Below are 23276 nucleotides of genomic sequence, written 5' to 3' on the forward strand. Positions count from 1 at the left end.
GAAATGTCACAGAGAGAATTCAAAAGAATGATTATAAATGTTTGAAGAAAACAAACTCCAGAAAGAACCCAAACAGAACACAGGAAATCACTGGGTGGGGGGGGGGGAGGTTAATACAAGATATGAGTAAGGAAATAGAAATATTGAAAAAATATCAATCTGTCACAGTCAACTTCACATTGCTGGGATGAACTTCCAAACCAGGCAGAGTTTATGGGAAGAACAGGATGTATTGAAACTCACAGACAAGGAAAGCTCCATAATGGCAGAAGAAGCTGGGCCCAATTCACAGGTCCATGCAAAGATAAAAACTACCACCAGTACTACAAGCAAGCACACTGCAGGCCTTCTTTAGTATTTTTATTTATTTATTTGCAAGCACACACACACACACAGAGAGAGAGAGAGAGAGAGAGAGAGAGAGAGAGAGAGAGAGAGAGAGAGAGAGAATATGAGTGTTTTAGAGCCTCCTGCCACTGTAAACAAACTTCAGATGTATGCACCACTTTACACATCTGGCTTTATGTGGGTAAAGCCCAAAGATTTGGTTCTTTTAAAGGATAAACTTGATAAACCCTTAACAAAACTGACCAAAAGAAAGAGAGAAGAGGTGGGACTGGAGAGATGGCTTAGCGGTTAAGGCACTTGCCTGCAAAGCCCAAGGACCCAGGTTCAATTCCCTAGTACCATGTAACACAGATGCACAAGGTGGCACATGTGTGTGGAGTTTGTTTGCAGTGGCTGACAGCCCTGGTGTGCCCTTTTTCTCTCTTTCTCTGTCTCAAATGAATAAATAGTAAATAAAAGAAAGTCAGTTGGGAAAAAAGCTCAGTGGTTAAGGTGCTTGCCTGCATTACTTAACGACCATAGTTCAATTCCCCAGTACTCAAGTAAAGCCAGATGCACAAAGAAGGGATTGTCTCTGGGATTCATTTGCAGCAGCTGCGGGCCCTGGTGAGCACGTTCTTTCTCTTTCCTAGCACTTGGGAGGCAGAGGTAGGAGGGTCACCATGTGTTCAGGTCACCCTGAGACTACACAGTGAATTTCAGGTCAGCCTGGGCTATAGCCAGACTCTACCTTGAAAAACAAGAGAGAGAGAAAAGGAGGGAGAAAGGGAGGGAGGGAGAGAGAGAGGAGGGCTGGAGAGATGGCTCAGCAGTTAAGGTGCTTGCCTGCATTGCTTAACGACCCGAGTTCGATTCCCCAGTACCCATGTAAAGCCAGATGCACAAAGTGGTGCATATATCTGGAGTTTATTTGCAGTAGCTAGAAGCTCTAGCACACTCATTCTATCCCTCTCCCTCTCCTTGCAAATAATAAGTCAAATATTAAAGAAAAATATTTTAAAAGAGAGAAGAGACCCAAACTAATAAAATTAGAGATAAAAAAGGTACCATTACAACAGTGAAATTCAAAAAAAAGAAAAAGAAAAGAAAGAAAGAAAAAAAACCAACAACAGTGAAATTCAGAAAGCATAAGGACAAAACTTAAGAACATATACTTTGCCAGGGACAGTGGGGCACACCTTACTCACAGAACTTGGGAAGCTGAGGTAGGAGGATCACTGTGAGTATGAGGCTAGCCTGAAACTACATGATGAATTCCAAATCAGCCTGGGCTGGACCAAGGCCCTACCTTGAAAAATCAAAAACCAAGAAAAAAAAAAAAGAACATATACTTTACTAAACTTGAAAATCTAAAAGAAATGAATGAATTTCTACATAAAAAATGACTTAGCAAAATTGAAGCAAGATAAACCATTTAAACATAGTAGAGGGCTGGAGAGATGGCTTAGCAGTTAAGGCAACTGCCTGCAAAGCCAAAGGACCCAGGCTCAATTCCCCAGGATCCAAGTAAACCAGATCCACAAGGTGGCTCATGTGTCTAGAGTTCATTTGCAATGGCTGGAGTTCCTAGTGAGCCCATCCCCTCTATCTTTTATCTGCCTTTCTCTCAAATAAATAAGTTAAATTAATATTTTTTATATAAAAAAAAACATAACAGAGGGCTGGAGAGATAGCTTAGCAGTTAAAGTGCTTGCCTGTGAAGCCTAAGGATCCAGGTTCAATTCCCCAGAACCCACATAAGCCAGATGCACAAGGTGGTGCATGCACCTGGAGTTTATTTGCAGTGGATAAAATCTCTATCATGGCCATTATCTCCCACTCTAAAATCAATAAATAAAAATAAAAAGTATTTAAAAAGTTTTTAAGGGGCTGGAGAGATGGCTTAGCAGTTAAGGTACTTACCTGCACAGCCAAAGGACCTAGTTTAATTCCCCAGGACCCACATAAGCCAGATGCACAAGGGGACAGATGCATCTGGAGTTGGTTTGCAGTGGCTGGAGGCCCTGGCGCACCCATTCTCTCTCTCCCTCTCTCTGCCTCTTTCTCCCTGCTTCTCTCTCTCTAAAATAAATAAATAAAAATTAAAAATTTTTTAAAAACAGGGGCTGGAGAGATGGCTTAGCGGTTAAGCGCTTGCCTGTGAAGCCTAAGGACTCCGGTTCAAGGCTCGGTTCCCCAGGACCCTCGTTAGCCAGATGCACAAGGGGGCGCACGCGTCTGGAGTTCGTTTGCAGAGGCTGGAAGCCCTGGCGCGCCCATTCTCTCTCTCTCTCCCTCTACCTGTCTTTCTCTCTGTGTCTGTTGCTCTCAAATAAATAAATAAATAATTAAAAACATAGCGGAGGGGGCTGGAGAGATGGCTTAGCGGTTAAGCGCTTGCCTGTGAAGCCTAAGGACTTCGGTTCGAGGCTTGATTCCCCAGGACCCATGTTAGCCAGATGCATAAGGGAGTGCATGCATCTGGAATTCGTCTGCAGTGGCTAGAAGCCCTGGCATGCCCATTCTCTCCCTCTCCCTCTCTCTCTCTCTCTCTCTCTCTCTCTCTCTCTCTCTCTCTCTCTCTTTCTCTCTCTCTTTCTCTCTCTCTCTGCCTCTTTGTCTGTCACTCTCAAATAAATAAATAAAAATAAACCAAAAAAATTAAATTAAAAAAACATAGCAGAGGCAACCTACATAATGAGAGAAATCTTTGCCAGCTACACAACTGATAGAGGATTAATATCTAGGATATAAAACGGACACAAATAAACTAAGTAATAAAAAAACAATCCAGTCAAAAAATGGACTACAGGGCTGGAGAGATGGCTCAGTGGTTAAGGCACCTGCCTGCAAAGCCTAATAACCCTGGTTTGATTCCTCAGTACCCACATAAAGTCAGACACACAAAGTGATACAAACATCTGGAATTCATTTGCAGTAACTAAAGGCCCTAGCATGCCCATTCTCCCTCCCTCCCTCTCTCTGTCTCTCTGCTTGCAAATAAAATAAACAATAATATACAGCCAAGCACTTTTAATCCCAGCACATGGGAGGTAGAGGTAGGAGGAGGATCACTGTGAGCTTGAGACCACCCTGAGAGTAGGTAGTGAATTCCAGCTCAGCCTGGGCTAGAGTGAGACTTTACCTCGGGGGCGGGTGGGGGGGAGACACAAGATAACATGAGGGGAATGTGAATGTGACCAACATATGATTCGTTCATACAGCAAAGTTCTTTTTTTTTTTTAACTTTATTTTTATTTATTTATTTGAGAGACAGAAAGAGGAATATGGAGAGAGAGAGAAAAAGAGAAAGCCTCTAGCCACTGCAAATAAACTCCAGATGTATGTACCACCTTGTGCATCTGGCTTTATGTGGGTACTGGGGAATTGAAGCTGGGTCCTTAGGTTTTTCAGGCAACTGCCTTAACCCATGAGCCATCTCTCCAGTCCCATAATTTACTTTTTAAAAACGGGATTCATAGCTGGGCATGGTGGTGCACACCTTTAATCCCAGCACTCAGGAGGCAGAGGTAGGAGGATCATCATGAGTTCAAGACCACCCTGACACTACATAGTGAATTCCAGGTCAGCCTGAGCTAGAGTGAGACCCTACCTCGAAAAACAAAACAAAACAAAATAAATAAATAAAAGGGATGCAGAACTGAAGAGAGTTCTCAAAGAAGAAAATACAAATGGACAATATACATTTAAAAACATGTTCTATGTCAAAAAAGAAAAAAGAGACTTAGTTGGAAAGAAGGGATTCAGTGGAGGGGGAACTTTGGAGAAGGTAAAGGGAGGGTGGTGGGAGGATATTATATGGCATATTGTCTATATTTATGGAAGCTATCAATAAATAATTTAAATAGGGCTGGGGAAATGGCTTAGTGGTTAAGGTGTTTACCTGTGAAGCCTAAAGACCACGGTTCAATTCCCCAGGACCCACGTAAGCCAGATGCACAAGGGGGCACATGCATCTAAAGTTCATTTTCAGTGGTTAGGGGCCCTGGTGTGCCCATTCTCTCTCTGTATCTATCTGCCTCTTTCTCTCTCTCTCTCAAATAAATAAATAAAAAACTTTAATAAGAGACAAGGACTGGGTTGGAGAGATGGTTTAGCTATTAAGGTACTTGCCTGTAAAGCCTAAGGACACAGGTTCGATTCCCCAGTACCCATGTAAATCAGATGTACCTGGTGGCTCAATGCGTCTGGAGTTTCATCTGCAATACCTAGAGGCCCTGGCACACCCATTCTCTCACTTTCTTTCTTTCTCTCTTTCTCAAATAAATTAAAAAACAAAAAAAAAGACAAGGCCTAAATAATAAAATTTTCTGAAGAACATCACAGTCCTTGAAAGTCTGAGATAAGAGAACTGTCTTAAATTCAAGACAACCTGAACAGTTAAGTTCCAGGCCAGCCTGGCATACCAACAACAACAAAACAAAACAACAAAAAAAAAAACATACCTCAATCCTGCAGTGATGAAATACTGCTTAAGCACTGGGTGGACATGAACAGTTCTTATTTTTCCCATCGAAGAATTAAAAAGTTTCTCATAAGAAGTTCCAGGAGTCCGCCTATCCACCAGTGACAAATGTCCATCCCAGTGTCCCACTAGTAAAGTGGAAGCATCTTCTGTCAAAAAGTCAAAGGAGGAAAAGCTACTCCTTTCGTTTCTGTACACCTACAGATACAGAGAGACAATCAGCACACGCGACACTGTCGGTTGGTTTGTGAGAGACAGACTCCTGTAGCCTAGGCTGCCCTTACACTCTCAGTCCTCTGGCTTCCATACCCAGTCGTAATACCTAACTCCTAAAGCACTTCTTTTTTAAATTTTTCTTCTTTTTTTGTTGTTTTTATTTTTACACTTTTAAAAATATATTGTATTTGTTTATTTATTTATTTGAGAAAGAGAAACAGGCAGAGAGAGAATGGATGTGCCAAGGCCTCCAGCCTCTGCAAACGAACTCTAGATGCATATGCCCCTTTGTGCATCTGGCTTACATGGGTTCTGAAGAATCAAACCAGGGTCCTTTGGCATTGCAGGCAAATACCTTAACCACTAAACCATCTCTCTAGCCTTTTTGGAGGAGAAAAACCAATGTTTAAATCCTAGGTAAAAGTTATTGAGGGCTGGAGAGATGGCTTAGTGGTTAAGGCACTTGTCAACAAAGCCAAAGGACCCAGGTTCAATTCCCTGGTACACACATAAAGCCAGATGCACAAGGTGGCACATGAGTCTGGAGTTTGTTTGCAGTGGCTAGAGGCCCTGGGGTAGCCATTCTCATTCATGTGCCACTTTGTGCATCTGGCTTCTCTTGTGTACTGGAGAACTGAACCTGGGCTATCCAGCTTTGCAAGCAAGCACCTTTGACTACTGAGCCATATGTCCAGCACTCCCAAATTTTATTTTGTTTAAGTAATTTTAAATAATTATTTTAATTAATTTTTTTTCTTTTTATTTCCTTGAGAGAGAAAGAGAGGGAAAAAAATGGGCATACCAGGGCCTCCAGCCACTAGAAACAAACTATGGACTTATATGCGACCTTGTACATCTGCCTTACTTGGGTTCTGAGGAAATGAACCTGGGTCCTTTGCTTTTGTAGGCAAGCAGCTTAACTGCTAAGCCATACCTCCAGCCCTTTATTTTATTTTAAAGGTTTTTTTTTTTTAAGATTTATTTTTACCTTATTTATTTATTACAGACAGAGAGTGAGAGAAAATGGGCACACCAGGGCCTCTAGCCATTGCAAACGAACTCCAGATGCACGCACCACCTTGTGCATCTATCTGGTTTACATGGGACCTGGAGAATCAAACCTAGATCCTTAGGTTTCACAGGCATGCGCCTTAACTGTTAAGTCATCTCTCCAGCCTATTTTATTTTATTTTTTAAGATGTAAAGAGACTTTGTTGGATTCAGCTGGAGGCCCTGGTATGCCTATGCTCTCTCTTTCTCTCACTCACACACAAATAAATAAAGATAAATATTTTTTAGATGTTTTTAAAAGCCAGCGTGGTGGCACACGCCTTTAATCCCAGCACTCAGGAGGCAGAAGTACAAGGATCACCTTGAGCTCAAGTCCACCCTGAGACTACAGTGAATTCCAGGTTAGCCTGAGCTAGCACAAAACCCTACCCCGAAAAACCAAAATAAATAAGTAATAATAATAATAAAATTTAAAGAAAAGATAATCTAGAGACTGAGGAGATGGCTCAGCAGTTAAAGGTGCTTGCTTGCAAAGCCTTCCAGCCCAGGGTTTAATTCCCCAGTACTCATGTAAACCAGATGCACCACATGGCAATTGCATCTGGAGTTCATTTGTAGGGACAAGACACCTTGTATCCATTCTCTCACAAATAAAAAACAATTTTTTAAAAGATAATTTAGGAATTCACTGAAAAATAAAACTGGCCAGATGTGGTAGCACCCAGACTCAGGAGGCAGAGATAGAAGGGTCACTATGAGTTCAAGGCCATCCTGAGACTACATAGTGAATTCCAGCTCAGCCTGGGCCAGAGTGAAAACCTACCTCGAAAAACCAAAAAATAAATAAAAACTTAAGATAGATGCAGGTCAGCCTGGGCTAGAGTGAGACCCTATCTCCAAGAAAAAAAAAAAAAAAAATTTTTTTTTTTGAGGTAGGGTCTTGCTGTAACCCAAGCTGACCTGGGATTCACTCTATAGTCTCAGGATGGCCTCGAACTCATAGCAACTCTCTTACCTTTGCTTCTGAATTAAAGGGATTAAAGGTGTACACCACCATATTGGACTCTACTTCCTCATGGCACACACCCTTAATCCCAGTACTTTGGACACAGAGGTAGGAGGATCACCGTGAGTTCAAAGACACCCTGAGACTACATAGTGAATTCCAAGTTAACCTGAGCTAGAGTCATAAAGACAAATATATATATATATATATAATTTGCAGGCCGGGTATAGTGGCACATGGCTTTAATTCCAGCACTTGGGAGGAAGAGATAGGAGGATCACTGTGAGTTCAAGACCAGCTTGAGACTACAGAGTGAATTCCAGGTCAGCCTGGGCTAGAGTGAGACCCTACCTCAAAAAACAAAGCAACATAAGAGGAGAGACTGATTGAGATGGGGAGGGGATATGATGGAGAATGGGATTTCAAAGGGGAAAGTGGGGGGGTTTATTACCATGGGCTATTTTTTATAATCATGGAAAATGTTAATAAAAATTGAGAAAAAAAATTATTTGCAAGTAGGGAGAGAGTATGAACACAGCAGGGCCTCTTGCCACTGCAAAGGAACTCCAGACACATGTGCCACTTCGTGCATCGAAGGAATTGAACCCAGGCTGGCAGGCTTTGCAAGCAAGTACTTTTAGCCACTGAGCCATCTCTCTGCCCCCAATTTCAACTTTGATAGATCGTAACAACTAATCTGTTCACCATCACATATTGTACATAAAACATGTTTAAGCTAGGTTTGGGGTGTGGTTTACAAGTAGAACTCTTGGGCTGGAGGGATGGCTTAGCAGTTAAGGCATTTGCCTGCAAAGCCAAGGACCCAGGTTCAATTTTCTCAGGGCCCACGTTAGCCAGATGCACAAGGGGGCACATGCATCTGGAGTTCGTTTGCAATGGCTAGAAGCCCTGGCACGCCCATATTCTCCCTCCCTCCCTCTTTCTCTCCTCTTTCTCTGTCAAATAAATAAAAATAAAATATTTTTAAAAAAGAAAGAGCCGGGTGTGGTGGTGCATGCCTTTAATCCTAGCACTTGGGAGGCAGAGATAGGAGAATCACCATGAGTTCAAGGCCACCCTGAGACTACACAGTGAATTCCAGGTCAGCCTGAGCTAGAGTGAGACCCTACCTCAAAGAAACAACAACAAAAAAAAAAAAAAAAAAAAAAAAGGAAGAAAGAAAGATATTGGGACTATCCTACCACAAATGAGGAAACTGAAGTACAAAGAAGCTAAGTAACTTAGGAAGGTCACACATCTAGTCATAGATTGTCTGAGATGAACTCAGTCCCTAAACTGCACCACATCTCTCAATCTGACTGGTAGAATAATCACTTGTGTAACATTTAATAGAGAGAAACCAGAATATCAAGACTGGCAAGATGGTTCAGTTGTTAAAGATGCTTGGCTGCAAAGCCTGTTAGCCCAGGTTCAATTCCCCAGCACCCACATAAGCTGGATACAAAAAGTGGCACAAGTGTCTGGTATTTGTCTGCAGTGGGAAGAGGCTCTGGCACATACACACACACACACAAAATAAATATTTTAAAAAAAGATTCATCGAACTATAAACACACACACATATATATGCTACAAACACACATAGATATATGCTACATACGTACATACATATGCAAATACACACACACACATACACTAACACTTACCTCTTCAAAAACAGCGCTGGAAAAATCCCCACATCGTAATGTGCCATCATAGCTCAGTGACAGCAGGTGGGCTGGATTGGTGGGTGAAAAGTAAAGACAGCTAACAGTCTGACTGTGGGGATGAAAACTATATGCCCCATCTTCTTTCTTCTGCTGGGTCTGGAAAGAGTTGGGGGTGAGAGAAAAGACAAAACTAGTGAAAAGGAGTAATCGTTTCTGTTCTATATCATTAAAGTACTTCCATCAGAGTTAGGCTCAATCTTTGCTTAGTCTCATTTTTCCTAGTAGAACCAGGAACTTTATATTGACATTACTTTTTTTCCTCTAATTTTCAGTACAATACTAGTGAGTGTGAACAGCATTGATTAAAGGAGATGGACATAGTTAATTAAGAGAGATTTTGGCTTGATGTGATGGTACATGCCTTTAATCCCCGCATGCGGGAGGCTAAGGTAGGTGAATCACTGTGAGTTCAATGCCAGCCTGAGACTACATAGTGAATTCCAGGTCAGCCTGGGCTAGATAGAGATCCCACCTCATAGAAAAAGGTTTTGATGAGTGTATCCTCTATTTTGGCCAAAGACTAGTGGGGGCTTCTTGAAACCATGACCCTCAACTCCACAGGATTCCGAGTTCCTTCCCAGTGGGTAGGTCTCTTAGCCAAGAAGAAAGCCATTGATCACCCGCTGATGCTGAGTGTCACTACTGCACAGGTGTGTACATCTTGACTAGCTGGTTGATTTCATCTCTAGCAGGATCTCCTGCTTGTTCACTACGTGGGGGACATTTTCCCCCAGCAGCACATGTAGCACTTGCCAGCACTGAGGGCTAGCCATCCCTGGGAGTTGGCTTCCTTCCAGATTCCAGCATGATACCTCAATGTTCTGTGTCAGCAGCTTGTGGTATCTTCAGCAATAGGGTCTTAGGTGGGTTATCAAGAGTTCCGACAGAAGACCGCCTTGTTTTATTTTTTAAGTTATTTATTTGTTGGAGAGAGAGAGAGAATGGGTGTGCACTACAAAAAAAATTCCAGATGCATGTGCCACTTTATGCATCTGACTTACATGGGTACTGAGGAATCGAACCTGGGTTCCACAGGCAAGTGCCTTAACTGCTAAACCATCTCTCCAGGCCTTTATATATTTATTTATTTATTTGCAATCTGAGATACAGAGGAAAGAAACACAGAGACACAGAGAGAGAGAATGGGCACACCAGGGCCTCCAAATGCACAACGCCACGTGCATCTTTATGTGGGTATTGTGGACTTGAACCTGGGTCCTAGGCTGTGCAGACAAGTGGTGTAGCTGAGCCATCCCTCCAGCCCATACAGTGCCTTTTTTTTTTTTTTTTTTTTTTTTTTTGGTTTTTCAAGGTAGAGTCTCACTGTAGTCCAGGCTGACCTGGAATTCACTGTGTGTCTCAGGGTGGCCTTGAACTCACTGTGATCCTACCTCTGCCTCCCGAGTGCTGGTATTAAAGGCATGCACCACCATGCCTGATTCGCCAGTGCTTTTTTTACAAAATTTTATTTGGGAGAAAGAGGCAGATAGAGAGAATGTGCACACCAGGGCCTCTAGCCACGAACTCCAGATGCAAGTGCCACCTTGTGTGCATCTGGCTGTACATGGGTATTGGGGAACTGAACCCAGGTCCTTAGGCTTTGCAGGCAAGTGCCTTAACTTTTTTAAAAATTTATTTATTTATTTATTTGAGAGCGACAGACACAGAAAGACAGAGAGAGGGAGAGAGAGAGAATGGGCGTGCCAGGGCTTCCAGCCTCTGCAAACGAACTCCAGACGCGTGCGCCCCCTTGTGCATCTGGCTAACGTGGGACCTGGGAAACCGAGCCTCGAACCGGGGTCCTTAGGCTTCACAGGCAAGCGCTTAACCGCTAAGCCATCTCTCCAGCCCAACAAGTGCCTTAACTTTTGAGCCATCTCTCCATCTCAAGCCTGCCTTCTTTTGGGGACCTCATAGGTCTCTTTGACCAACAGCTCACTGGGGGGTATAATCCATTTTGGACACTGGGAGTTATAAGCCAGAACTAATAGTTTTTAGGATTAGACTTCCTCCCACCCTCTCTAGGGCCCTTCTGCTCAGACGATCCCTCCACACTCCTATTGAGGGTTATACCTTTTAGTCTGCTATCCAGGAGAACTGGTTTTCTATGGTACTATTTCATGGTGGCTTTAGTTTTGTGTATATCTCCCTTGACACCCCCTTGTCCTTCCCTCCAAAACCTTCCATCCCTATTATCTGTCCCTCAAGTTGCCTGTCAGGTATGCCTGCAGCATAAGAATCACAAATGAGGGAGAACATGTGGTGTTTGGCTTTCTGTGCTGTGTGAGTGCACTTAGTATGATTTTTTCCCAAGTCCATCCCATTTTCCTGCAAATTTCATTATTTCACTTTTGTTCTTACTAAGTAAAATTCCACTGTGTGTATGTACCACATTTTCATTAATCACTCACCTATTGATGAGCATCTGGGTGGATTCCAGACCTTGGTTATTGTGGAAAGAGAAGCTACGCACAAGGCCGAGCAAGTGTCTCTGAAGTAGTCTTTAGGATATATGCCCAGGAGTGGTATAGCAGGATAAAATGGTAGAACTTTGTTATTTGTTTGTTTTTGTTTATCAAGGTTGGATCTCACTCTAGTCCAAGCTAACCTGGAATTCACTATGTAGGCTTAGGACCACCTTGAACTTACAGCAATCCTCCTATCTCTGCCTCCTAAGAGCTGGTGTATTAGTCAGGATTTCCTAGAGGAACAGAACTGACAGAATGAATTGAATTAAAAGGCATTTATTGGATTAGTTTACAGCAGTCCAACAATAGCAATTTGTAGAATCAAGGAACCCAGAAGCCATTCAGTCCATGAGGCTGGGTGTCTCAGCAGTCCCAATCTGGCTCTGAAGGCCTGGAGGCATCCTGGAGAGTCACTGGTCTTCAGCCCTCGCTGGAAAGCAGCAAGCAGCACTGGCAGCCAGGTGAGGGAAGGATCCTTTCCCTCCCAGAGTGTCTTTAGATAAAGCCCCCCCCTGACAGGAGACCCCCCCCCCCGCTCTGAGGGAAGGGCTCACCCTGAGGGACGGATTCCTCCTTTAGTTAATCCTTCCTGGAAGCAACCTCAGAGACCCACTTATGAGGAATGTCTTTGGATTTTTAAACAAATCAAGTTGACACAGAACTTAACCATCACAGCTGGGATTAAAGGCAATCACCACCACAACCAGCATCACTTGATTTTTTTTTTTTTTTTTTTGATAGTTGCCATTCTGATGAGGGTAAGATGGTATCTCAAAATTGTTCTAATCTATATTTCATTGATTGCTAGGGAAGTTGAACACCTCGTTAGAGTTTTATTAGGCATTTGAATTCCTCTTGAAAATTCTCTGTTCACTTCCCTTCCCCATTTTTTGAGTGGGTTGCTTGGCCTTTTATTGTTTAGTTTTTTTTAGTTCTTTATAAATTCTAGAGACCAGACCTTTGTCAGATGCATAGCTGACAAAGATTTCCTCCCATTCTATAGGTTTTCCTATTGACTCTGCTGATGGTTGGCTTATCTGTACAATAGATTCTGAGTTTCATGAAATCCCAGTGGTTGAACATTTGTCTAACTGCCTGGTTTACTGGGGTTTTGTTCAGAAAGTCCTTCCCTATTCCTGAATCTTGGAGTATTCTATTATTTTTTCTTCTAGTCATTTTAGAGTTTCAGTTCTTATATTGAGGCCCTTGATTCATTTGGTGTTGATTTTTGCGCAGAGTGAGAGAAGAGGGTTCCGGTTCATTCTTCTACATGTGGCGGTCCAGTTTTTCCTGCACCACTTGCTGCAAATGCTGACTTTACTCCACCATGCATTTTTCGTCCCTTTGTAAAAGGTCAGGTTACTGTAGTTGGAGGAACATATATACCTGGATCTTCTAATCAGTAGAGTCATTGATCTATGTGTCTGTTTTGTGCCAGTACCGAGCTGTTTTTATTATTATAGCTTTATAGTATGTCTCCAAATCAGGTATGGTGATGCCACCAGAACTATTCCTTTTGCTGAGGCTAACTTTAGGTATCCGAAGCCTTTTGTGCTTCCATATGAATTTTAAGACTATTTTCTGTAATCCTGTAAGGTATACCGAAGGAATTTTGATTGGAGTTGCATTGAACCTGTACATTGCTTTTGGTAGGATGGCCATTTCACGATATTAATTCTTCTGATCCATGAGCATACACTGGAGAGACTAGGGATGGAGGGCCTGTATCTCAACATAATAAAGGCATATATAACAGACCTAAGGTCCATATCATTCTAAACAGGGAAAGACTCGAAGCTCTACTATAAGAACAGGGGTGCCCACTCTCAAAACTGCTTTTCAATATAGTACTTAAAGTCTTGGCTCAAGGGCTAGAGAGATGGCTTAGTGGTGGCTTAGTGGTTAAGGCACTTGCTTGTGAAGCCCAAGAACCCAAATTCCCCAGTATCCATGTAAGCCAGATGCACATGGTGGACATGCATCTGGAATTTACTGCAGTGGCCAGAGGCCCTGGCACACCCATTCTTTCTCTCTTCTCTTCTCTGAAATAAATAAAAAATAAAGACTTCTAGGCATGGTGGCACATGCCTTTAATCCTAGCACTCGGGAGGCAGAGGTAGGAGGATTGCCGAGAGTTCGACGCCACCCTGAGACTACATAGTGAATTCCAGGTCAGCCTGAGCCAGAGTGAGACCCTACCTCAAAAAACCAAAAATAATAATAATAATGACTGGAGAGATTGCTTACTGGTTAAGGCACTTGCCTGGGAAGCCTAAGGACCCATGTTTGACTCTCCAGATCCCATGTAAGCCAGACACACAAAGGTGAAGCAAACACAAGGTCATATTTACCTACTAGGTAGCACAAGTATTTACAGTCCAATCACAATGGCTGAGGCCCTGGTGGGCCAATTCTTTCTCTAAAAAAAATTAAAAGAACTAAAAAAATTTTTCTTAGGTCTTTGCTCAAGCAATAAAACAAGAGAAAGACACAAAAGGCTAAGAGAACATAAATAAGTCATATGGAAACCTACTTTTTTAGACAATGGCACACACAGAAGCCATAGATTGTTATTAGAAAATTTCCAGTGCCAGGGATGAGATACTTTCCAGTGAGTTATTGGCCAAGGAGGTCCTTGATGCCCCCAAAACATTACAGGCCATTGACGAGGCTCTTGATTTCCCATCAAGAATAGATGGTAAGACCATACTGCTGAAGACTCCACATGCTTGAGCTGCAAGTTCACTGAGAAATCTTGCTGGAGCTGAGCTGAAAACCTCCTCTGTGTAGACCAGCTAACAGAAAGCTGGAAAAAGCTAAGCTGAATGCAGCTCCATAAGAAAGTGAGAAGTCATCAGTAGAGATAAACAACAGTGGACACTGCAAGCCTTAAAGTTGGGCCAGAAAGGCCAAATGAGCCAATAGGTTCAATAGTGACATGTCTGTTATGGAGGAAACAACTGCTCTCTCATTGGAATGGAGGCCCGCTCCTCTGGAAGGAGTACATGACTGATACTGAAAACCTACGACAGGGAAAGTCATGAGTCCTAGTAGAATGCCTGCTGGTGTCTGGCTAATGCATATATTATGTTCACCAAACTACCCTGTATGCACTTTTCTAAATGTTCATACCCATATATTAATGCTGCTCTCACTTTTGGTTAGAGAAGCTTTTCTTTTCAGATGGCACTGACCTCTGGGATGACTCAAAGGGCACCACGGTGCTGAAAAGAAGTGACAGAGGAGTGTTCAGCACTGAAACATCTGTCTTCCAAGGTTCAGGCTCCATTGAAGAAGAGGTGGTGGAAAGAATGTAGGAGCCAAAGGAACAGTAAGACTCCTAACAATGCACTCTTCCAGACACAAAATGGCCTGGATACCCATGACCTCACAGTGCCTGGCACTACCTATATTATACCAGTATACTAGGAGGAAAAATGATGACATCAAAATAAAAGACAGGGCTGGAGAAATGGCTTAGTGGTTAAGCCCTTGCCTGTGAAGCCTAAGGACCCCAGTTCGAGGCTCGGTTCCCCAGGTCCCACGTTAGCCAGATGCACAAGGGGGCGCACGCGTCTGGAGTTCGTTTGCAGAGGCTGGAGGCCCTGGTGCGCCCATTCTCTCTCTCTTCCTCTATCTGTCTTTCTCTCTGTGTCTGTCGCTCTCAAATAAATAAATTTAAAAAAAATTAAAAAGAGAAAAGACAGACTGGGAGGGGCCAGAGAGTTGGTCTAGCAGTTAACACACTTGCTTGTGAAGTCTAAGGATCCAGGTTCAATTCCCCAGTAACCACATAAGCCAGATGCACAAGGTGGTGTGTGCATCTGGAGTTTGTTTGGAAAAATAAAATTAAAAAAAAAAAAACAGACTGAGAAGGGTAGGAGATATGATAGAGAGTAGAGTTGTGAAGGGGAAAGTGGGGAGGGGGAGAAAATTAGATGGTTTATTGTCTATATAATTATGGAAGTTGCCAATAATAGAAATAAATGAATAAATAAAGGGCTGGGGAGATGGCTTAGCAGTTAAGATGCTTACCTGTGAAACCTAAGGACTCATTTTCAAATCTCCAGGTCCCACATGACAGATGCAGTGACGCAAGCATGCAATGTCTCACTTGTACACAAGAGGGCGCACACATATATATGGGATCTGTTCACAGAGGCTGAAAGGCCCTGGCATGCCCATTCCCACCCCCCTCTCTGTCTCTTTCTCTCTGTCTCTCTCAAAAATAAAAATTTAAAAGTCGGGCGTGGTGGCACACATCTTTAATCCCAGCACTCAGGAGGCAGAGATAGGAGGATACCATGAGTTCTAGGCCACCCTGAGACTACATAGTGAATTCCAGGTCAGCCTGAGCTAGAGTGAGACCATATGTCGAAAAACCAAAAGTAAATAAATAAAGTAAAAGAAAAAGAAAATAAAAAGGGTACAAATTGAAAAGAAGTTAGGCTAGCCCCATTTGCAGATAACATGATTCTTCACTTAAGTAATCCAAAAACTTCCACCAAAAACCTTCTGAAAGTGATAAACTCTTCGAACAGAGTGGCAGTATATAAAATCAACACACAAAAATCAGTAGTCTTTATATATACAAATGACAAACATATAGAGAAAGAAATCAACAAAGCAGTCCTGTTTGTAATAATTCACCAAAAAATTAAATATCTTAGAACATCCTTAACCGAGGAAGTAAAACACCTATGCAATGAAAACATAAAAACTCTGCAGAAAGAACTGGATGAAGACATGAGAAGGATGAAAGACCTCACATGCTCATGGAATTGCCAATTCCTAATAAGTCATTTTTCACAGGCTGAAGAGTTTGTTCAAAGGTTAAAGGGCCTGTACAGCCTGATGGCTGGGTTTGATTCCCCAGTATTCACAGAAAGCCAGACACACAAAGTGACACATATATCTGGAGTATGTTTGTAGTGGCAGGAGGCCTTGAGGAGCCCATGCTTTCTTTGAATATGTATATATATATATATGTGCATAGGGCTGGAGAGATGGCTTAGCAGTTAAGCGCTTGCCTGTGAAGCTTAAGGACCCCGAATCGAGGCTTGATTCCCCAGGACCCACATTAGCCAGAGGCACAAGGGGGCGCACGTGTCTGGAGTTGGTTTGCAGTGGCTTGAGGCCCTGGCGCACCCATTCCCCCCCCCCACCTCTTTCTCTTTCTCTCTGCCACTCTCAAAAAAAAAAAAAAATTATTAAAATAGCCAGGGGCTGAAGAGATGGCTTAGTAGTTAAAGCACTTGCCTGCAAAAGCTAAAGACCCAGGTTCAAGTCCCTAGAACCTATATAAACCAGATGCACATGGTGGCACATGCATTTGGAGTTCGTTTGCAGTGGCTAGAGGCCCTGGCAAGCCCATATTCATTCATTCATTCTCTCGCAAATGAACAAAGGATTTTTTTTTTAATGTAGCATTTGGAGGGAGGTGGGTGGAGAGATGGTTCAGCAGTTAAGGCACTTGACTGCGAAGCCTGACCACCTCGGTTTGATTCTCTAGTACCCACAGAGCGCCAGATGCACAAAGTAGCACATGTATCCAAAATCTGTTTGCAGGAGACCCTGGCACGGCCATTCTCTTTTCTATCTCTGTTTATAAATAAATAAATCCCAGCACTTGGAAGGCAAGAGATAGGAGGATCACTGTGAATTTAAGGCCAACCTGGGACTACACAGTGAGTTCCAGTTCAGCCTGGGCTAATATGAGACCCTACCTCAAATAAAGAAAAAAGCAGGTAGCCGGGCGTGGTGGCGCACGCCTTTAATCCCAGCACTCAGGAGGCAGAGGTAGGAGGATCACCGAGAGTTCCAAGGCCATCCTGAGACTACATAGTGAATTCCAGGTCAGCCTGAGCCAGAGTGAGACCCTACCTCGAAAAACCAAAAAAAAAAAAAAAGAAAAAAACAGGGCTGGAGAAATGGCTTAGCGGTTAAATAGCTTGCCTGCAAAGCTGAAGGACCAGGGTTAAATTCCCCAGGATCCACATAAGCCAGATGCACAAGGTGGCACATGCATTTGGAGTTCATTTGAAGTGGCCGGAGGCCCTAGCATGCCCATTCTCCCCCACCCCCACCTCCCTCTCTCTTAAATACAACCATAGTAACTACCATCCAAATCTGAAAACCTACAACAGGGGTAGTCATGAGCCCTAGGGGTGTAACTGCTGCTGTCTGGCTAAATGTATATACTCTGCTCATCAAACTGCCCAGTAAGCACTTCTCTTAATGTTCATACCCATATACTAATGCTACTCTCACTTTTGGTTAGAGAACCTTCTTTCTTCAGATGGCAGTGACCTTGGGATGACTCAGAAGGCACCATGGTGCTAAGAAGTGACAGAGGAGTGCTCAGCACTACAATATCTCTATCCCACCTTCCAAGGCTCAGGGTCCATTGTAGAAGAGGTGGCAGAAAGAATGTAAGAGCCAAAGGAAGGGTAGGACTCCGTACAACGTGCTCCCCCCAGACACAAAATGGCCTGGATATCCATGACCTCACAGTGCCTGACACTAGCTACACAAGACCATCATAACAGGAAAAAAAAGATCATGATATCATTAGCCGGGTGTGGTGGCGTACACCTTTAATTCCAGCACTGGGGAGGGGAGGCAGAGGTAGGAGGATCACCATGAGTTCAAGGCCACCCTGAGACTACATAGTGAATTCCAGGTCAGCCTGAGCTAGAGTGAGACCCTACCTCGAAAAACCAAAAAAAAAAAAAAAGATTATGACATCAAAATAAAAGAGACTGATTGAGAGGGGGAGGGGAAGGGGATATGATGGAGAGTGGAGTTTCAAAGGGGAAAGTGGGGGAGGGAGGGAATTGCCATGGGATATTGTCTACAATTATAGAAGTTGTCAATAAAAATAAATAAATAAAAGTGGAGTTCATTTGAGGTAGGACTCCCTCACATGCCAAAACTCACTTTCTGTGTCTGCCTCTTTGTCTCTCTCTCAAATAAATAAACACTTTTTTTTTTAACGCTTTCAGTTCTGGTGGCTAGGTCATCCAGATCAAAGTTCTGGATTATTCACTATCTAGTGAGGACCCACTATGTGGTTTATAAATAGTGTATTCTAGTTGAGCTCTCACATAGCAAAAAGAGCAAAGGGGCTGGGGAAATGGCTTAGTGGTTAAGGCATTTGCCTGCAAAGCCAAAGGACCCAGGTTCGATTCCCCAGGACCCACATAAGCCAGATGCACAAGGTAGCACATGCATCTGGAATTCATTTCCAGTGGCTAAAGTCCCTGACACATCCAGTCTCTATCTCCCTCTCTCTCTCAAATAAATAAAAACAAAAGAGCAAAGGGTTCCATTTGTTTTGTTTTGTTTTGTTTTTATTTTTCCGAGGTAGGGTTTCACTTTAGTCCAGGCTGACCTGGAATTCACTATGTAGTCTCAGGGAGGCCTCCAAGTCATTGTGGTCCTCCTACCTCTCTGCTTCCAGAGTGCTGGGATTAAAGGCGTGTGCCACCACACCCGACTGTTTTTTAAGGGATTCCTTTTGCGCTTCTTTTATAAGGGCATTGTTGTAATTACCTTCACAAAGCACCCGACCAAAAGCAGTTTATGGGAGGAAAGGGTTTTCGGCTTACAGACTAGAGGGGAAACTCCATGATGGCAGGGGAGAATGTGGCATGAGCAGAGACGACATCATCATCTCCTGGCCAACATCAGGTAGACAACAGGAGCAGGAGTGTGCCAAACACTAGCAAGGGGAAGATGGCTATCACACCCATAAGGCTGTCCCCATCACCACCTCCAGCAAGGCTTTAATTCTCCAGTTGCCATCAGCTGGGATCCAAGCATTCAGAACACAGAAGTTAAAGGGGGACACCTGAATCAATCCACCACAGGCATTAATACCATTCATGATCTCATTACCTCCCACTAGCCTCATGTCTCCTAATAGTGTCACTTGGGGGTTAGGAAGGCAACATAGGAAAATGGAGGAACACATACTATTCAGATTATTGCACTTTCTCTTTCTCTCTACATGTATAAATATATTTTTTTTTCTTTTTCTCTCTTTTTTTTTTTTTTTTTTTGAGGTAGGGTCTCACTCTGGCCCAGGCTGACCTGAAATTCACTATGTAGTCTCAGGGTGGCCTCAAATTCACAGCAATCCTCCTACCTCTGCCTCCCAAGTGCTGGGATTAAAGGTGTGTGCCACTATGCCCAGCTTATATTTATTTTTTTTGAGTTAGGGTGTCACTCTAGATCAGACTGACTTAGAATTCACCATGTAGTCTCAGGGTGGCCTCGAACTCACAGTGATCTTTTACCTCTGCTTCCCGAGTGCTGGGATAAAAGGTGTGTGCCACCACGTCCAGCTTTTATTTATATATGTATGTGTGTGTGTGTGTGTGTGTGTGTATATGTGTGTGTGTATATATATATGTGTGTGTGTGTGTGTGTATATATATATATATATATATATATATATATATATATATATATATATATATTTAAATGTTTTTTCAAGGTAGGGTCTCATTCTAGCCCCTGAAACTCACTCTATAGTCCCAGACTGGCCTGAAACTAACATGAGTTCTTGAGTGCTAGGATTGAAGGTGTGTGCCACTATGCCTGGCAATGATGTAGTTGCTTTTTTGTTTGTCTGTTTGTTTGGTTTGGTGTTTTGAGGTAGGTCTTTGGTTTTTTGAGCCCAGGCTGACCTGGCCTCAAACTCACAGCAATCCTCCTACCTCAACCTCCTATATGCTGGGATTAAATGTGCCACCACACCCACCTATATTTTAAACATAATGTAAAAACTCAGACTTTCATACAGTTTTTTCACACTTAAATTTAAGGTCTCCTGGAAGTTCATTTATGCCCAGATGGATAATGATATTCAAGCTAAGAATGTAAAAGTTCTATAAAGCAATTTAAACTCCATTAGATTTCTAAAATCCAGAATCATAAAACAGGGCTGGAGGGATGGCTTAGTGGTTAAGGCACTTGCCTACAAAGCCAAAGGACCCAGGTTAGATTCCCCAGGACCCACATTAACCAGATGCACAAGGTAGTACCTGTGTCTGGAGTTCATTTGTAGTGGCTGGAGGCCCTGGTGCACCCATTCTCTCTCTCTATTTGCCTCTGTCTCTCTCTAGCAAATAAATAACACAAAAATTTTAAAAACAGAATCATAAAACACAAAACTACAAATTTCAAGCAACATTTATAAAGAAATGTCTCTAAGGTATCTTCTTTTTTTATTTTTATTTGTTTATTTGGCAGAGACAAAGAGGGAGAGAAAAAGAGGATGGGCACACCAAGGCGTCTAGCCACTGCAAATGAACTCCAGACACATGTGCCCCCTTGTGCATCTGGCTTATGTGGGTCCTGGGGAATTGAACCTGGGTCCTTTGCCTTTGCAGGCAAACGCATTAATTGTTAAGCCATCCCTCCAGCCCTCTAAAGTATTCTCTTTAAGACCACTTGCTTTAAGCCAACATTAAAATCTTCAAAAAAAAGGAATAGTAACTTACCAAATCCCAAAGTCCAATTTGTCCAGATTTGGCCCCAGCTGCTACCAAAGTTCTAGTTTCTGATGGATGGAGGGCCACAGAGGATATTGCGCCTTTAGTAACTTTACGAACAGTATCTTCACTAATAACCATATCATTTAAATTGGCTTTGTAGCTATGAAAATTAAGTAAAATTTTATTTTTAATATTTTTACTTATTTATTTATTCATTCATTTGCAAGCAGAGACAAAGAGGGGATAACAAGCACACCAGGGCTTCTTACTCCTACAAACAAACTCCACAGTCATGCGCCACTTCGTGCATCCGGATTTACATGGACACTGTGTATTAGGCTTTACAAGCAAATGCCTTTAACCGCTGAGCCATCTCCCCAGCATGACAAGTTAAATTTTAAAGGTAAAAACAGCTGGATGTGGTAGCGCATGCCTTTAATCCCAGTATTCAGGAAGCAGAGGTAGGAGGATCACTGTGAGTTCAAGGCCAGCCTGAGACTACATAGTCAATTGCAGGTAAGCCTGGGCTAGAGTGAGACCCTACCTTGAAACAACAAAAAATAATAATAAAAATAAAGCAAAAGCAATCTTTTTGTTGTTGTTGGTTTTTGTTTTTTGTTTTCCAAGGTAGGGTCTCACTCTTGCTCAGGCTGACCTGGAATTCACTATGGAGTCTTAGAGTGGCCTCAAACTCATGGCGAGCCTCCTACTTCTGCCTCCCAAGTGCTGGGATTAAAGGCGTGCACCACAACGCCCAGCAGTAAAAGCAATCTTAATGGTCCAAATAAGTAAAGGCAATTCAAAAAACAAAAAACCACAATTAGCAAATAAGTGCTGAAAAATATTCAAACTGACAAAAAAAAAAATCAAGTTAAGCAATAAGGTATCATTTTTCAATGATACAATTATTTCTGATAATTTCAGTAATAGCATCACAAAGTAGGAGGCTATAGTTAAGCACACACACTTCAGCTAGGGATGCAGCCCAGGGTTAGAGCACTTGTTTACCGTACACTTGCTCCCCACAGCTGGAGACCAGAGAGGGGGGAAAAAAAACAAAAAACCTACAACCATAAACATTCACATAGATTTATGGTGACAGAGTTCATGAAAGAATTATGGAAGAAAAGACATTTTGAAGAAATGATTCAATAGTATATACTGAAAGTCATAAAAATTCCTCCCCCCGCCCCCCAAAAAAAGGGAAGCCATGATGCCTTTAATCCCAGCACTTGGAAAGCAATGGTAGGAGGAGCATCATGAGTTCGAGGCCACCCTGAGACTACATAGCGAATTCCAGGTCAGCCTGGGCTAGAGCAAAATCCTACCTCAAAAACCAAAAAAAAAGTCCCCAATATTTGAATTATTAAACGTTTTACTTATGGAAGTCTATCCTAACAAAATAAGCCAGTAGAGTAGACATACTTCCACAAATACACACAACTAAACAGAAAACAACTCTAAATATCAAATGAATGGAAGACAGTTAAATAAACCTCAACTGAGCCAGGTGTAGTGGCACACATCTTTAATCCCAGCACTTGGGAGGCAGAGGCAGATGGATAGCAGTAAGTTCAAATCCAGTCTGAGACTCCATAGTGGATTCCAGATCAACCTGGGCTAAAGTGAAACCCTACCTTGAAAAATCAAAAATCCAAAAATAAAAAATAAGCTTTAACTACTCAATTGGAAATTATGCAAGTATTAATTTTAAAGAGTCCAATACACTATTAAATGTGAAGCCACACATGAAAAACATAGCACAATAAAAAAAATTGTATAGCTTTGTGCATGGCAGCATCATAGCCAGTGAGGTTTATCTGAGGCTTGATTATTGCTAATTGAAAAAAATTGTGTATATACACGTTTACAACAGCTGGAGGCCTTGGCATGTTCATTCTCTCTCACTTATAAATTAACTAATTAATTAATTTAAAAGTTTGGCTCTTTGTCCTAGTATGAACTCAGCAAAGACCAGATTATGTCTATAGTTTCACTATTTTCATACTTTAAACATCTCAAAAAATATAAATTAGAGGTGACAAAATGTTCAAGACAAAGAATCTTAACTTACCTTTTAATGCTAGATAATCCTTTCTCAGAGTTCTTGTTACTTGCCTGAAACATTGGGAAAGATCAAATTACAAAATATATACGTGTGAAGGGGAGCTATAAATATTTTTATCAATTTATTTGCATGTGTATGTGTGCATGTATGGGTGTGTGAGGGACTCCAACCACTAAAAACAAACACCAGGAGCCAGTTTTTACATCTGGCTTCACATGGGCATGGGAGAATTAAACCTGAGCTGGCAGGCTTTGCAACAAAGCACCTTTAGCCAGGCATGGTGGCACAGGCCTTTAATTCCAGGACTCAGGAGGCAGAGGTAGGAGGATCACTCTGAGTTCAAGGTCAGCTTGGGGCTACAGAGTAAGTTCCAGGTCAGCCTGGGCTACAGTGAGACCCTACCTCGAAAGAAAATAAGTAAATAAGTAAAAAGCACCTTTAACGGCTGAGCCATCTCCCCA

General features: G+C 42.4%; 1 protein-coding gene and 1 pseudogene across 3 annotated transcripts in view; one reads left to right on the top strand and one right to left on the bottom strand.

The window, feature by feature from the left end:
• Positions 1 to 23276, bottom strand: part of Wdr76 (WD repeat domain 76) — a 73162-nt gene that overhangs the window by 20413 nt on the left and 29473 nt on the right. For all 3 annotated transcript variants that reach the window (XM_045156737.1, XM_045156735.1, XM_045156736.1), the window contains exons 7-10: positions 22822 to 22865; positions 20754 to 20907; positions 8714 to 8872; positions 4794 to 5011 (exon numbers count right to left, since the gene is read on the bottom strand). In XM_045156737.1, coding sequence (XP_045012672.1) covers positions 4794 to 5011; positions 8714 to 8872; positions 20754 to 20907; positions 22822 to 22865 — 575 coding nt within the window. The remainder of the gene's footprint in view (positions 1 to 4793; positions 5012 to 8713; positions 8873 to 20753; positions 20908 to 22821; positions 22866 to 23276) is intronic.
• On the top strand, positions 22529 to 22719 carry LOC123463026 (annotated as a pseudogene).

This window comes from Jaculus jaculus, chromosome 8 (assembly GCF_020740685.1).
Source record: "Jaculus jaculus isolate mJacJac1 chromosome 8, mJacJac1.mat.Y.cur, whole genome shotgun sequence".
Lineage (NCBI taxonomy): Eukaryota > Metazoa > Chordata > Mammalia > Rodentia > Dipodidae > Jaculus > Jaculus jaculus.